The 17,324-nt window shown below is 36.8% G+C and overlaps 1 protein-coding gene across 1 annotated transcript; it reads left to right on the top strand.

Annotated features, from left to right (window-relative positions):
• Nucleotides 1–10,926: 10,926 nt before the first annotated feature.
• On the top strand, nucleotides 10,927–11,118 carry LOC104868866 (zinc finger protein 124-like). The gene has a single exon (XM_033759859.1). It carries the CDS (start codon nucleotides 10,927–10,929, stop codon nucleotides 11,116–11,118), a length of 192 nt encoding a protein of 63 aa, XP_033615750.1.
• Nucleotides 11,119–17,324: the final 6,206 nt, after the last annotated feature.

Raw genomic sequence — 17,324 nt, 5'->3', positions numbered from 1 at the left:
GAAAAAAAAAAAAAAAAAAAAAAAGCTAGAAAAGAGCTAGGAAAGCTCTGAAAAGCATAAAATGAAATAGTGAGAAAAAAACACTCTTGGCTTTAAGAGCCAAGGCCAACACTGTGTAATCAGCCTGAGGCTGCCTGCAAAGGTCTGGAATCCAAAACAAAGCCAGAGAAACTGCAGCTGTGCCCTATAAGACTTCAGAGAGATTTTACAAGAGAAAGCAAGTCACAAATTTTAGCTAATTGATAAATGTATCTTAGTTTCAATTTGAGTTGATGTTTAATTGGTGTGCTTAAAACAGTTCTTATGCACTGCAAATTCTTGAATTGTAATTATAAGGTTAATTTGCTCTTTTCGCTACTTTGTGGATGAAGAACTCAAGATGCAGCTATTCTTTTGGCATCCAGTCAAATTTTAAAATGCAACAATCTGAGAAGGGGGGATACTTCAAAATTTTAACAGCTGAAGACAAGTTTGTTATAGAAGGTTTATAGTAAGTGAGACTGTGAAAAAATACCAGGAATGCTATAAGTAAAAGAGATATGCTTTTGATATGAAAGGATTTTGCATGTTTGTCTTGTTAGAAGGATAAAGAGAGATATACAAGACCAGAAGGCCTAGGTATGTCAAGAAGATTTGCGGAAGTGATTTATCAAGAAAAGATGTATGTTTGCTTGTTGGTTTCAAGTTTGTTATAAAAGGTTTGCATTTACAGACATAAAGAGACTTTACACCAATGAATATTACTTAAATATATTACTATAATATGTTTACACTGGTTATCGTCAAAGGGTTAAGTTTTAAATATGTTATTGTGATATGTTTACACTGGTCATTTTCAAAAGATTAAAATTTTTGTGAGAAAAACAACAAGGTTTCATTGAAAAGATGCTTTTGGTACCAAAGTAAATTAAAGGGCATAAAGTTTCATACATATGATTATGATTATTAGTTAATTTTCTGATGTACTAAGTGAATTCATGCTTTCTGACTATATAGGTTTTCTAATACATTATTTATAGTAATAACCTCCTTTTGAATAAGGCATTGGCCTTTCTCTTAACACTCCAGCTACTTATGATAACAGGCACATTTATAGGCTGATGTATTTCCTTTAGATGGCATCCTATCAAAGGATAACAATTTAGATGAGAAATTTTTGTGTTTTTGGAGGAGAATGAACTCATTTAACAATGGCTATTTCATATTAAAATGGACATTTAAGTGTGTTACAAAGATAATGTCATCATGATTGTCATGCTAAAATAGTATGTGTGACTCTTGATTTGAAACTTTTTTCTGTTAACATTTTACAGGAATTCAACTACTAAAACAACCGTGATTTTTTTGTTTGTTTGGTTTTTTGAGACAGGGTCTCACTATGTAGTTGAGACTGACCTGGACCTCACTGTGTAGCCCAGGCTGGTCTCAAACTCACAGCATCCTCTTGCCTCATTCTCCTGAGTACTGGGATTACAGGCATGTGCCACGACACCCGGCCAACCATGATTGATAATAATAACAGTCTCCTAACTATATTTTATATTTTAAAGTGCTTGGTATCCAGGTAAGATTATAATAATTAAGTTCACCATTCCCATTGCAATGCTAATGTTATTGATCTTCTCTTCTGGGTGTTCAACAACTAAACTTTAGAGACCAGAACTAGAAAGGTAACTAGGCTAAGAAGTCAACCAGTATTTTTCCCCTGGCCCTTCAGGTTCTACAAATAACCCAGGACAAGAGAGAAACTATTTTTTTTTTTTTTGGCTTTTTGAGACTGGGTCTCATTATGTAGTTTAGACTAACCTGGAACTCACTATGTGCCCAGGCTGGTCTCCAACTCACAGAGATCCTGCTGCCTCAGCCTCCTGAGTGCTGGGATTACAGGTGTGCACCACCACGCCCGGCAAGAAAACCTTTTCTACAAGATCCTACAACTTTGGAAGTAACCCAACCTCCTGAGCTGGGAGATTGTTGGTGCCAAAGGAGTGTCACTTGTAGGGAAAAAAATCTTCTGTGCTTTCAAAGAAAGCAACATGGTCAAGCAAGGCTATGACACATCCTGATGGCTGACACTGAAAGGAGCTGAAAAGCTCTTACAAGGTTCAAAGTAATGCCTGTGGAAACTTAATTGACCTTGATAGGAAGAGGTTAATTTTAATTAATATAGGTCTCACCTTAACTTGGTCTTAAACACCCAGTAGAAAAATATAATCTGAAGATATATAAATTCAAGACTATAGTAACAAAGCTGTATATAAGAAGGGGCTCCAATTGCTGATCCCTACTGACACTTTCTAACTACACCCCTATTATGGGTCAATAAAAAAAAAGATAAAATTTATAGACCTCAACGAGAGTTGTTAAATTTTTAAGATAAAAATGTTTTTAATTATTAAATTTTCAATCTTTTTATAGCTAAGATTAAAAGAAAAATTATGATAAATATCAGACTTATATATAATCTCCATTATAAAAGTCAGCAGATTACATTAGAGTTAGCAGATTACAATCACTATTTTAGTCCTCTAAAAACTATTTCTAAACCAGGTGTGGTGGCACATGCCTGTAATCCCAGCACTTGGGAGGATGAGGCAAGAGGATGGCTGTGAGTTTGAGATCAGCCTGGGCTACATAGTGAGTTCCAGGTCAGTCTCAACAACATAGTGAGATCCTGTCTCAAAAAACAAAAACAAAAACAAAAAAAACCCACCAAAACACACAAAAAAGTTTCTAGGGCTGGGGATTTAGCTCAGTGGTTCTGCCACCTGTCTTGCAAGCACAAGGTCTGGAGTTCAATTCCTAGTACCAAAAAGCAAACAAACAAAAACTTTCTAAATATAGCTCCTTTTTATTTTAGTACTTATATTTTGATTATAAAATTATATATACTATATACTATAATTACTTAAAAACCTTGTCTGTTCTTGCCTATAGGCTATCAAACTCCAAGTGAGAACATAAATAAAATCAACAACAAATGTGCTAGATTTTTTGTTTACCAAAATCCACCAGAGTGACTTTATAAAGAGTTTATAATTGCTAAATTACAATTTATTGGTCTGGGAATTTAGCTCAGTGTTTCCACTGCCAGCCTCACAAGCACAAGCACCTGAGTTTGATCGCAGGTTACCCCCTCCCCCCCCCAAAAAAAATCATATACAATTTGTATTTAAGGACTATTAAATTAGCTCCCTGAAGAGAGCCCCTAACTGCAGTCTTTCTTCCCTAACCACAGTTGAAGATGCTCCTTATAGAGGAAATTACTATAGACAGCTAAGTCAATTAGACATATTACGAGTCCTTTTGACATAGGTCTATTGTTTAACTCAGAGGACAAACCATTGTTGAACATACTCACGTTCCCCTAAAAACACAATATGTAAACCAAAAAGGGAGAACATATAGCTACCTCCACAAGCTCAATTGGATCTTGTTACTTTCACTTTAAAGTTTTTAGATGTAGTGCTCACTTTGGCAGCACATATACTAATCTTTTTAGATCCACTTTTGGAAAGTAAATATATACAAAGAAAAATCTATAGACATGTGCTAGACACTAGTGTTGTCAAAATATGTCCTAACTGAACAGTAAGTGACACAATACAATTAATAACATAGGGACTAGGGTATGCCTATTTTTCAATAGAAAATAAAAAAATGCTGTGGCCATCATCCCAGAATGTACCACCAGGGACCAAGATGATGGATTTGCTGCAAGCACCATGTGACACCCCCTTCCCGCCCTCCCCCACTGAAAGCCATACAAAGGCTGGATCTGAGTCACTCCCCTCACCTGCTACAGCCCTGGGAGCTGCAAAGATCACCAGACCTGATACAGCCGCTGTTTTTAAATAGAGAAGGGGGAGATGCAGAGGACTGTAATATTGTTTATGTCCAAAGCAGGCTGTGAAGAGTTAACCCCACAATTGGCTTGTTTAGAGGAGTAAGTCCGGCTGAAGCCTATGTGTCAAGGTCAGAGTAACACCCAAATTCTGCTCCCACAACTAAAATCTTCAGACTAGAAGGATAATGTTCTAATTACAATCATATATTTTGCCTATTCTTTTCCTAATTCGAAAATACTTTGTCTTATCCATTCTGAGCCTTGTTTACATTAATTTCCATAGAAACCACACAGTTGCCTTTACCGCAGTTGATTGCCAATAAAAGTCAGTGCTTAGGACTGTCCAGCACTTTGTTGGTTATCCTGGTACCCCGCTTTCTCTCCTACTTCTGTCTCCTAGTGTATCAGTCTTCCATTCCATGAACATGACATGTCTTTATGTTTACTTCTTTTTCAACGTTTTGTTTCTTTGCTTGTTGTTGTTTATTTTATTGGGTACCAGGGATTCTTTGGTTGTTTTTGAGACAATGTCTCCATAAGTAGTTGAGGCTGGACTTAGACTCACTATGTAGTCCAGGCTGGCCTCACACTTACTGTGATCTTCCTGCCTCAGCCTTTGGAGTGCTGGGATTACCAGTGTATACCACCAACCATACCCAGCTTTCAACAATGTTTTGTAAATTTCAGTGTACAAGTCTTTTGTTGCCTTAAATTTATTTGTGGGCATTTTGTTATTTTTGATGCCGGGATTATATTTTAAAAACAAATATTTATGCCAGATGTGGTTGCATGTGTCCTTAATGCCAGCTACTTGGGAAGCCAAGGCAGTAGGACTGCAAGTTCAAGTTCTAGGCTAATTTGGGCAACTTTGTAAGACCTTGTCTTAAAATAAAATTTTGAAAAAGACTAAGAGTGTAGCTCAGTGGTATAGCATTTGCTTACTATGTGTGAGTCCCTAGTTTAAAAACTACACTGCGTGGTGCCAGGGGTTATTCTCAGTGGTTTTACCACCTGCCTTGAAAGCACAAGGGTCCAAGTTTGATCATTTGTACAAAAAAAAAAAGGTACACTGTGCTACATGCTACAAAGACTAATAATTTCATACACCCAGGGTTTTGTTTTGTTACAGCAACCTTTTATACCACAGTGGTGGGCCCTGACAGTCTCATTTCAGTGATTATTAGATAATGATTAGTAGTTATTAGATGATAAATTGGTTGGTTAAAATGTTTGTGTTCAGGATATATGTTGGCACCAAAGCAAAAAGGATTGGATACTGAGTATGTGGTAAGAAAAGGAGTCAAATATGGTCCCCAGATTATTGGTCTGAGGAAGTGGATGAAAGATGGTACCTTCATGAAATGCAAATGGCTGGAGTATGGCAAGGTTTATGAGAGATTATTAAGAATCTTGGTCTATTTTAATATTTAGATCTTTCATCCACTTGGACTTTAATTTAGTGCATGGTGAAAGATAAGGGTTCAGTTTTAGTCTTTGGCAGGTTGAAACCCAGTTTTTCCAACACCATTTAATGAAGAGGTTATCTTTCCTCCACTGAGGATGGTCAGCTCCTTTGTCAAAGATGAGGTAGCTGAGTACATCTGGGTTTGTTTTTGTGTCTTCCAATCTGTTCCACTGATCCTCAGATCTGTTTCTTTGCTAGTACCATGCTGTTTTTAATCACAGTGGCTTTGTAGTATAGTTTCAAATTGGGAATTGTTATACCTGCTGCCATGTGTCTGTTGCCTAGGATGGCTTTTGCTATTCCAGGTCTCTTATGGTTCCAAATGAAATTTTGGATTCTTTTTTCTAGTTCTGTGAAATATAGTGTTGGAATTTCAATCAGCATTGCACTGAATCTGTATAGCAGTCTTGGTAGTATGGCCATTTTCACTATGTTGATTCTTCCTACCCAGGAGCAGGGCATATCTTTCCATTTTTTTATATCCTCTTTGATTTCTTTTTTCAGAGTGCTATAGTTTTCAGTGTAGAGGGCTTCTTTTGTTAGATTGATTCCTAGATACTTCATTTTTTTAGATGCTATTATGAAAGGAATTGTTTCCCTAATTTCTCTCTCAGTGAGTCTGTTATTTGTGTACAAGAAGGCTATTGATTTTTGGGTGTTCACCTTGTATCCAGCTACTCTAATGAATCTGTCAATTAAGTCTAGAAGTCTTTTGGTGGATTTTTTTGGTTCTTCAATGTAGAGTATCATATCATCAGCAAATAATGACAGTTTAACTTCTTCCTTTCCTATCTTTATTGCTTTAATTTCTTTCTTTTGTCTAATTGCTATGGCTAATGTTTCCACAACTATATTGAAGAGGAGTGGTGATAGTGGACATCCTTGTCTTGTTCCTGATTTTAATATGAAAGTTTTCAGTTTTTGGTCATTTAATATGATGTTGGCTGTTGGTTTTTCATACATAGCCTTTATTAAGTTGAGATATAGACCATCTATTCCAATTTTTTGCAGAAACACTAAACTTGCTGGAAGATAAGTTAGGCAGAACTCTGGAAGACATTGGCATAGTAAAAGACTTTATGAACAAATCCTCCATAGCATGGGAACTAGGAGAAAGAATCAACAACTGAGATCTCATCTTATTAAAAAGCTTCTGCACTGCAAAAGAAACCATCAGCAGAACTAAGAGACAACCTACAATGTGGGAAAAAATTTTTACCAGCTGCTGCTCAGACAAAGGACTATTATCTAGAATATATATAAAGAACTCAAAACAATCAGCCACCCCCAAATATAAAGACCTAATTCAAAAATGGGCATCTGAAATAAACAGACATTTCTCAGACATAGAAATAAAAGCAGCAAGTAAATATATGAAAAAATGTTCCACATCACTGGTCATTCAAGAGATGCAGATGAAAACAACACTGAGATTCCACCTCACCCCACAAAGAATGAATGCTAGCAAGAAATCAAACAATAACAAATGTTGGCAGGGCTGTGGCAAGAAAGGAACCCTTATCCATTGTTGGTGGGAGTGCAGACTGGTACAACCACTATGGAAATTAATATGGAGATACCTCAAAGAGCTGGGACTAGAGGTTCCATTTGACCCAGCCATCCCTCTGCTGGGTATTTTTCCAAAAGAACTAAAAGAATCATATCACAGTGATGTATGTGCTCCCATGTTTATAGCAGCACAGTTTGTAATAGCTAAAACTTGGAAACAGCCCATTTGCCCATCAGTTGGAAACTGGATAAAGAAGATGTGGTTTTTCTATAAAATGGAATATTATTCAGCCATAAAGAATGAGAAATTAGGCCAGGTGTGGAGGCACATGCCTGTAAGCCCAGCACTCGGGAGGCTGAGGCAGGAGGATCGCTGTGAGTTCGAGACCAGCCTGGTCTACATAGTGAGTTCCAGGTCAGTCTCAACTACATAGTGAGACCCTGTCTCAAAAAAAAAAAAAAAAGGAAAAAAAAAGAATGAGAAATTAGATTCATTCATAGGAAAATGGATACATATTGAGGATATACTCCTAGTCACACTAAATAAGTTACACATGTGTAAATACTGAATAGTTTCTCTGGTGTGAATAAACTGTAATAGTAGATAAGATCCTAATGAGATAACCGACATTGTGAAATGGGAAGAAAATGGCTAAAGGTGTAGGGAAGGTGGGATGAGTAGGGGAAGGGTAATAAGGGAAAAGAAAAAAATGTGAAAAAATGAAAAGATGGAAATAAAGTGTTTGTAAATGGGGAGGGGAGGAGGGGGTGAAGGGAGGGCAGGGACAAGGGGAAAAAATGAGAACCAAGACCTGTCATGTAGAGGTACAAGATCCCAACAATGAATATAACTGTACTGTATCCCTAAAATGTACCAATAAACTCAATTTTTTAAAAAAATCTTGGTCTAAGGCACATTAAGTTTGAGATACTTATTTAGCATCTAGGTATTAATATTCCAGTATAGATCAAGAAATGATCATTTCAGAAGGTAATTCAATAACTGCTGAACAAAACAGACAAGTGAGATGCCTGGCCTTAGAATAGACCGCTGGTGGTTTGTTCACTGTGATAGGAGGAGAAGGCAGTTTAATGTGGCTATAGTTGGGCAGGCCAGTAAATTTGGGGCTGATAGGACAAAGCAATTTTATTCTGACCATGGCTTTTTCAATGGTGAAATAAATAAAATGTAGCATTATTACCAATGAGAACTGTTGGTCTCAGGAGGGAGAAAATAGTATAAAACAGTGGTTTAGAAAAGCAGGGAAAAGAAATTTAGAGAGTTCACAATATTACAGGATGGGAGGGAAGGAGGAAGGAAAATTTACATTGGCATGAGTTTTGGGGATTTTGGATTTTCATCAAATAAAGGAAGTAGCAAGAGATTCAGGAGAAATGTATACTATGCAAGTCCTGTCACACAAGGTGTAAGAGAGAAATACATATACTTCTACAGAGTTGTGTAGGAGAGGCAGCCCTTAAAGGAAGCTCTGTTCCATTTAAAGTAGGACGGCAGATTTTGCTGATGATGGAGCAGACGTTCCTGAGGACTCAACAGAAGGCTTTGGATTGACTGGAAGGAGAGGGGGAATTGAGTCAGATTGAGGAATACACAGACCTATTTGTGTATAGTATCTGAAAGATTAAAATTTGGGCAGTAGTAAAAAAAATTAGGTAATGACTAAGGTAAATAAATAGGAGTTATTCTTGGTCACTTTTTGTTTTGATAGTTTTAAATTTTTGCTTAATGAATAATTTAAGTACAATAACATTCACCTTTTTAGTGGATGGTCTGTTGAATTTTGCTAAAGCATAGAATTGTGGAGTCACCACCACAATCAGGATACAGTCTCATCCTTTCAGAAATTTCTATGTCTCTATGTAGTCAATTTTTCCCACCCTCTAGTTCCTGTAAGCCACTGATCTGTGTCCTGTACTACAGTTTTGCCTTCCAGAATGTCATATAATGTTGCTTATGGGGTTTATTTCTTTTATTGCTTAATATTCTTGGGGGGGTTGAGACAAGGTCTCTCTATGTAGTTCAGGGTAGCCTTGAACTTGGGGTGATCCTCTGCCTTAGCCTAGGATTACAGTGCTGGGATTACAGATGTGTGCCTCCATGCCTACCTCTTGACATATTTTATATGACTGTGCTATACTGCTTATCTACTTATCTGTGGACATACTGTTTCAGTGTTTTCAAAATTACAAATAAAATCTCTCTTTAAATATTTGCATTGAGTAGACCAGTGAGGGTAGGAGCTGCATGAAGCCATCAGTGCGACCCCTCCCCCACCCAGGCTTCCTGGCCACCAGCGGTCCAGTGACCCCAGAGTCAGGCAGGTGCTTCCAGCAACCCAAATCCCCAACCCCCACCCCACCTCTGGCTTCCTGGCAACACCTGTTCCTCATCTACCCTGCAGAGGCACACGGGGTCTTAAAGGCCATTGCCCTGAGCTTGAGCAGAAGTGAATAAAATAGTAAGAGGGTCTTACTCCTTCTAAGGCCCCATCCTGAAGAGTAAAGTTACTATATTCATCAATTTATTCATTATAAACACATTTTAGGCTAGCCCTCAATTTCATTTTATTTCACATGTTAAAGGTGGTAGATTAATAACTACCTCAAATTGTCATTTTCTAAACTGTGTTTGATTCTATTGTTATTGCTGATTGTATCACTTGGGCTAGTGTTGTGATTGATCTAATCAGTTATCTTTCCTGGCATAATGAAAATGAGATTGCCGCAGAGTTATGAGACTAAAATCCTAAAGACCAGCTATATCTGGAAGACACCTCTGAGAAGCAATCATTCCTTAAGGTTTCTAAATACAAGCAACAAATCTACTTACAATAAGTAATATCTAAGGGCTATACCAACAGCAATAATAGAAATGAAAAGACATTTAAACCAGATGCAGTCTTCCAGCTTACCAAATGCAAATTCTGGGGAAAACAAGATGGAAAAGTCTGATAATCAACCACCTGGACAATCTGATAGTGCAGGAAGTAAAAAATCAAAAAACAGGTGAATAAGGCTGTAGAAATATTCAAAACATAAATACTTTCCCAGATAAAAGACATGATTAGAGACTCTAGAAAAGAAAGAGATAAAAAAATAGATGAGTTCAGGACCATGATGGAAGCCATGAATACTCAGCATAGGAAAGAAATGGAAACCATGAAGGCCCAACATAAGAAAGAACTGGAATCCATGAAACAGATTCAAGCTGATATCCAGGAGATTAAAAACAATTAAAAAAGGGCACAGACCTCTGGCTCCGCACTGCTCAGAGCACTGCTAGTCCCACCACCAAGACACTAGCTAAGCCAGGACTTGGCCATGGCCCCCCACGCGGAGTTTGTGCTTTCAGGACTACACCAGCAGAGAGGCCCTGGATGGCAGGATCCAGAGGAGTGGCTCCTCTGGGAAGCTGTGGAATGGGAGCCGATCCCAAGGTGTTCACAAGAGACAGTGGGGGCACAACAGGAGACTGAAAAGGCACAGATTCACAGGACAGCTGCTGCTGAGGTGGACAGGCACAAAACCCCATGTTTCCTGGACCACTCTGCCACAAGCAAAGCCTTAAGTCATCGATGGCGGGTCAACAAATAACCTCCCAGAATGCAGATGCTGCTTTTGGAGGAGCAGAAGCCAAATCCCTTTGCCTCTGAGAGAGGGATAGTAAACCCATTCAATCCCATGAGAAAGGCAAAGACCCTTTTTTTCTTGGAGGTTGGGGGTAGAAGCAAAACACCTTCATTTGGAGGACCTTAGAAATAATTTGATATTATTACTTACTACCACTACTAGGGAAGGAGCAGAAAATCCTGCTGAAGACTAACCACTAATACATGAGGAAGAGAGCTCGGAATGCTGAGAAAGACTCACTTCTGAAGGAGGCTCAGGCATCCAGGTACACAGCCTAACACTGAGGCTGGGATAGGACCACAAAGACTGTGAACAGTGGCAAGCAGAATTACATGTTCTAAAATTTCCAGAGACAACACTGTTGAGAGCCCACCCAGCTTGCTAGGCCAACTCCTGTGACTTCTGTTGGCTGCATGCTGCATGGGAAGGACCTGGGAGAACCTGAAGCCACACAATGGAGGCAGTGACTTTGGAGGATGTGGCTGTGAACTTCACCACAGAGGAGTGGGCTTTGCTGAATCCATCCCAAAAGGAGCTCTACAGAGATGTGATGAGGGAAACTTTTACGAATGTGGCTGCTATAGGAAGAGCCTGGGATAACCAGGAAATTGAAGAAGAGTACACAAGTTACTGGAGAAACCTATGAAATGAAGAGGTAGAGAAATGCTATCAAAATAAAGTTTGGAATCAATATGAAGAAATATTCCCTTGGACTCCAGATGCTAATGTGGAAGGACAAGCTAGTTTATTTATTTATTTATTTTACTTATTTATTTTTTGGGTACTGGGGATTGAACTCGGGCCCTTGTAAACAAGCTAGTTTAAAACCAGCTGAAAGCTGATTGGGCATTTGTCACTAAATGTGTCCATTATAGCTCATACTGGACTGAAGACATATGAGTACTTGGGATCAGCAGAGAAGCTGTGTAAATGTAATGGACATGGAAGAACCTGTGATTTTCAGTCCTTTCAGAAGCATGCAAGGACAAAGACTGTAGAGAAACCATATGAATCTGATCGATGTGGGAAATCCTACTATGATCTTAGTGAAAGAACTCACCTTAGAGAGACCTTTATATATAAGAAAATTTTGAAAGCCCCCAGCATACTTAATGATGTTCAGATCCGTGAAAGAAATCACAATAGGGAGAAACCCTATGTATGTAAACAATGTCAAAAAGTGTTCAGTAGGCATTAATATCGTAAACAACATGAAAGAATTCACACAGAGGAGCAACCCTATGTATGTAAGCAATGTGGGAAAGCTTTTAGTACCCAAGTATGCTGTAAAATCAATGAAAGAATTCATACTGGGGAGAAACCTTATGTATGTAAGCAATGTGGGAAAGCTTTTAGTACACAATGTTAATAGTAAAATACATGAAAGAACTTGAACTCAGCATTAATTCTATGCATGTAAGCAATGCAGGAAAGCTTTCAGCATTTGTGGTGTTTGACGAAAACACTCACAATCGGGAAAAACCATATGTACATAAGCAGTATGGGAATGCTCTCAGTACACATGTGTTGTTAAATACATGACAGAAACCTGACTGGGGAGAAACTATATTATGTAAGCCCATTTTGAAAATCCTGTAAAAATTTCTGACATAGTAGAGTGATACAATTACTCCTGTAGGAGTAATACAAAAAGCTTGAGGTCAATATTTCTTCATAAAATTTCCAAAAATAAAATCCCAGTAGAGCTCCTAAAGTACATACATTACTGGTTTTTCAGTAAATCACTTAAATATCTGAATTATGTATATCTGTAGAGTTTAATAAAAAAAATATTGAGTTGACATAGATATTTTTGTGTATCTTTGAGCTTAATACATAAGTGTCTTAATTGATTATGGTGAGTTAAAATGTATTTTTGGGGGCCGGGGATTTAGCTCAGCAGTTCAGTGGCCTGCCTTGCAAGGGCAGGGACCCGAGTTCAGTTCCCGGAACCAAAAAAAAAACAAACGTATTTTTTACTTTCAAGTAGAGTTAGTATTTGTGTAGTTTTTGTTTAGTCTTTACAATTCGGAGGTGTAAGTCATTAAATTGTTAATTAGGATTTTGCCACTACTTTCATTTTAAATTTTTTGGTGTGTATATTCTGTATTCTGTGCAACAAAATATTTTTGAATTTGCCATATTTTAATTAACATAAATATTTTCAGAACTTGTGAACATGTTTTTGACAGTTGATTTGTTTTCACACAACTTGTACATGAGCATGTTGTTTCTCATATTGTGACAAGATATCTGCTTATATCCCAACATTATACATATCATGTACTTAATTTTGCCTATTTTCTTTCATATTAAAGCTAATATTATTATTGTTTTAAAAATTCTATTAAAAGTATACATAGGAGCTGGGCATGGTGGCACACACCTGTAATTCCAGCACTTGTGAGGCTGAGGCAGGAGGATCACTGTGAGTTTGAGACCAGCCTGGGCTACATAGTGAGCTCCAGATCAGTCTCAACTACATAGTGAGGCCCTGTCTCAAACAAACAAACAAAAAACAAAAATCACATATGCATAGAAGACTAACACAATCTGAAGACAGAATATCAGATATAGAAGATAGGATGGCAGTGACCATGAAAAGAGAGATCTCTTAAAAATACTATGGGACCATGAGAAATCAGTCCAACAGCTCCTAGATGATGCAAAGAAGAATAATATAAGATTAGTAAGTGTCCATGAAAAAGCAGGAGAAAGCACAAATGACATAAAAAAAACTGTTCACAGAATTAATGATAGAAAACTTTCCAAACAGGGAAAAAGAACTTGACATCCAGATAAGTGAAGCATATAGGACTCCAACTAGTTATAATAAAATAAAATATAATAATCAAGATCCCAGAAACCCAACAGAAGTACAAAATATTACTAAGCAGTTAGAGAAAAGAAATAAATTGCATGCAAAGGAAAGCCAATCAGAATCACAACAAACTTTTCAACACAAACCCTCAAGTCAAGGAGAGCCTGGAAAAAGTTATTTCAAGTTTAAAAGAAAACAACCACCAACCTAGGCTGATGTATACTGCAAAGCTATCTTTAAAAATTGATGGAGAAATAAGATATTTTCATGACAAAGAACACCTGAGAAACTTCAGCACTCCAAATAATTTTTTAGTTTTTTTTTTTTTTTTTTTTTGGTACCGGGGATTGAACTCTAAATAATTTTTTTAAATATCCAAGAAAAAGACAATGAAGGTCACAACTGCAAGAGGCCCAAAAGAGCAAATTCAATAGGCAAGAATTTAAAGAGAGAGGGAGAAAAATAAAAAAGAACCAACAACAGGAAAATAACATAACAAGAAGTCAATACACATCAGTTATAACCATCAATATACTGCAATGGCCTCAATTCACCAATCAAAAGAAATAGACTAGGAAATGGATTAAAAAGCAAAACCCAACAATATGCTATATACAAGAAACACACCTACCAAGACCTGTCATGTAAAGGTACAAGATCCCAGGAATGAATGTAACTGTACTGTATAACTAAAATGTAGCAATAAACTCAATTAAAAAAAAAAGAAACTCACAGATGGAAAGTAAAAGGATGAAAAACAAGAACACGGATTTCTTGATAACCTGGGTAGCTACCTTATTTGCAGACAAAGTAAACTTCAAACCAAAACATATTAAGAGAGACAAAGGTCACTACATCCTTGTAAAGGGAACAATCCAACAGGAAGAGATGACAATCATCAATATATATGTACCAAACATTAATGCTCCCAACTTGTAAAACAAATATTAAGGCCCATGAAACACCAAATAAGCACTAATATAATTGTAGTGGGGGGTCCTCAATATCCCACTGTTACAAATACACAGATCATCTATGCTAAAAATCAACAACGAAATACCAGAACTGAACCAAGCTTTTGAACAAATGGACTTAATAGATGTCTACAGAGTGTTCCACCCAACAAAATCAGAATATACATTATTTTAGGCTGCACCTTGGGTCATTTTTCAAAATAGACCACATGCTAGCTCATACAGCATGTTTAAATAAATGCAAAGAAATTAAATTTATCCCTTGTATATTATCAGACCATAGTGCAATTAAACTGGAGATTGATAGCATAAGAAACCGTAAGAACTTCACAAACACTTGGAAATTGAATAACATTCTCCTGAACAACCAGTGTGTCACAGCAGAAATTAAAGAAGAAATCAGACAGATTTTACAATTTAATGACAATGCCAGTGCAATATACAGGAATCTATGGGATACGATGAAAGCAGTTTTACACAGGAAATTCATAGCAGTGAATGCCCACACTAGGAAAATGAGCTCAAATAAACAACGTAATAGTGAATCTTAAGCTCCTAGAAAAAGAAGAGCAAGAGAAACCCAAAGCTCATACAAGGGAGGAATTTATAAAGATCAGAGCAGAAACCGATGCAATGGAGACTAAGAGAATGATACAAAAAAATCAACAAATTGAAGAGTTGGTTTTTCAAAAGAATAAATAAAATCAATAAACCCTTAGCCAACCTTATGTTTTTAAAAAAAGGGAAGAAAAGGCTCAACTCCATGCAATCAAGAAGGAAAATGGTGAAGTCACAACAGATCCAGCAGAAATTCAGAGGATCATCAAAACCTAGAGAACCTATACTCTAATAAAATGGTAACACAAAAGAAATGGACAGATTTCTAGATATATATGAATTACTTTGTTGAGCAAAGAAGATATAAAAACTCTAAATGCCCCAATTACAATCAGTTAAATTGAAAATGTAATTAAAAATGTACCAATAAAGAAAAGCCCAGGTCCTGATGGCTTCACTGTTGAATTCTACAAAATGTTTACAGAACTATTGCCACTACTCTTTAAACTTTTCAGTGAAATTGCAAGAGAAGCAATACTTTCAAATTCATTCCTGGAAGTAAGTGTTACTTTGATTCTAAAACCAGGGAAGGTTTCAACCAAAAAAGAGAACTACAGGCCAATCTTCCCCATGAATATAGATGCAAGAATCCTCAATAAGATACTGGCAAACAGAATACCGAGGATTCATCAAGAAGATCATACACCCTGACTAAGTCGGATTTATTCCAGAGATGTAAGGATGGTTCAACATATGTAAATTAATAAGTGTAATACACTATATTAACAGAGTCAAGGACAAAAATCATGAGATCAGTAGATGCAGAAAAAGCATTCGACAAAATTAAACACCCATCAATAAAAAAAGCCCTGCAGAAAATTAGAATAGATGATCTTTATCTCAACTTGATAATGGTTATCTATGAAAAACCAACAGCCAACATCCTACTCAACTGTCAAAAACTGAAAACCTTCATGCTAAAATCAGGAACAAGACAAGGTTGTCCACTATCTTCACTTCTGTTCAATATTGTTTTGGAAACATCAGCCACAGCAATTAGATGAGACAAAAAAAATAAAACAATAAAGATAGGAAAGGAAGATGTGAAACTGTCATTATTTTGATGATGATATGATACTCTACACAGAAGACCTAAAAAACTCTTCCAAAAGAGTTCTAGAATTAATTGACAGATTCAGTAAAGTAGCTGGATACAAAGTAAATACTCAAAAATCAATAGAATTCTTATACACAAATAGACTCGCTGAGAGTGAAATTAGGGAAACAATCCCTTTCATAGTAGCATCCAAAAATTTTGAGATATCTAGGAATCAATCTTAGGAAGGGAAACAAGACCTCTGCATTGAGAACTATAGCACTCTGAAAAAAGTGATTAAACAGGATATAAGAAAATGGAAAGATATCCCTTGTTCCTGGGTAAGAAGAATCAATACAGTGAAAATGGCTATACTTCCCAAACTACTATACAAATTCAATGCAATCTCTATTGATATCCCAACAGTATATTTCACAGAACTAGAGAAAACAATACAAAAATCCATTTGGAACAAGAAGAGACCTAGAAAAGCAAAAGCAAGTCTAGGCAACAGAGACATGGCAGGGGATATCACAATCCGCAATTTGAAACTATACTACAAAGCCACTGTGATAAAAACAGCATGTTATTGGCAAAGAAACAGATTCGAGGAACAGTGGAACAGATGAAGAAACAACTGACATGCTCAGCTGACTCATCTTTGACAAAGGAGCCAAACACCCTCACTGAAGGAAAGATAGTCTCTTTAATAAATAGTGTTGGAAAAATGGGATTTCAACTTGTCAAAGTTTGAAATTAGACCTGTATCTTTCACCATGCACTAAACTAAAACCCAAGTGGATTAAAGATAAAAGTATTAAAACAGAAACACTAAACTTGTTGGAAGATAAGTTATGTAGGACTCTTGCAGATATTGGCATAGCAAAAGACTTTATGAACAAATTCTCAGTAGTACAGGAACTAGCACAAAGAATCAACAATTGGAATCTCATCTTCTTAAAAAGTTTCTGCACTGCCAGAGAAATCATAAGCAGAGCTATGAGACAACCCATAGTGTGGGAAAAAAATTTTTACTAGCTGTTCCTCAGACAAAGGTCTACTATCTAGAATATATAAAGAACTCAAAAAAGCAGACCCCCCTACTATAAAGAACAAATTTAAAAAATGGGCATCTGAAATGAACAAACATTTCTCAGACAAAAAAGTAAAAGCAGCAAATAAACATATGAAAAAATGTTCAACATCACCGGTCATTTGAGAGATGCAAATGAAAACAACAGAGATTCCACCTCACCCTAGAAAGAATGGTTGCTATCAAGAAATCAACCAATAACAAATGCTGATGGAGTTGTGGGGAGATAAGAATCCTTCTTCATTGTTGGTGGGAGTGCAGACTGGTGCAACCACTGTGGAAATAAATATGGAAATACCTGAAACAACTA

Source organism: Fukomys damarensis, unplaced genomic scaffold, assembly GCF_012274545.1.
Source record: "Fukomys damarensis isolate Sample0158 unplaced genomic scaffold, DMR_v1.0_HiC HiC_scaffold_38, whole genome shotgun sequence".
NCBI classification, from domain to species: domain Eukaryota; kingdom Metazoa; phylum Chordata; class Mammalia; order Rodentia; family Bathyergidae; genus Fukomys; species Fukomys damarensis.
Note: the sequence above shows the minus strand (reverse complement) of the source record. Positions and strands in the feature narration are given on the sequence as shown.

Coding starts and splice junctions, on each gene's coding strand:
- LOC104868866 (XM_033759859.1), top strand. CDS start 10,927: ATGGAGGCAGTGACTTTGGAGGATGTGGCTGTGAACTTCACCACAGAG.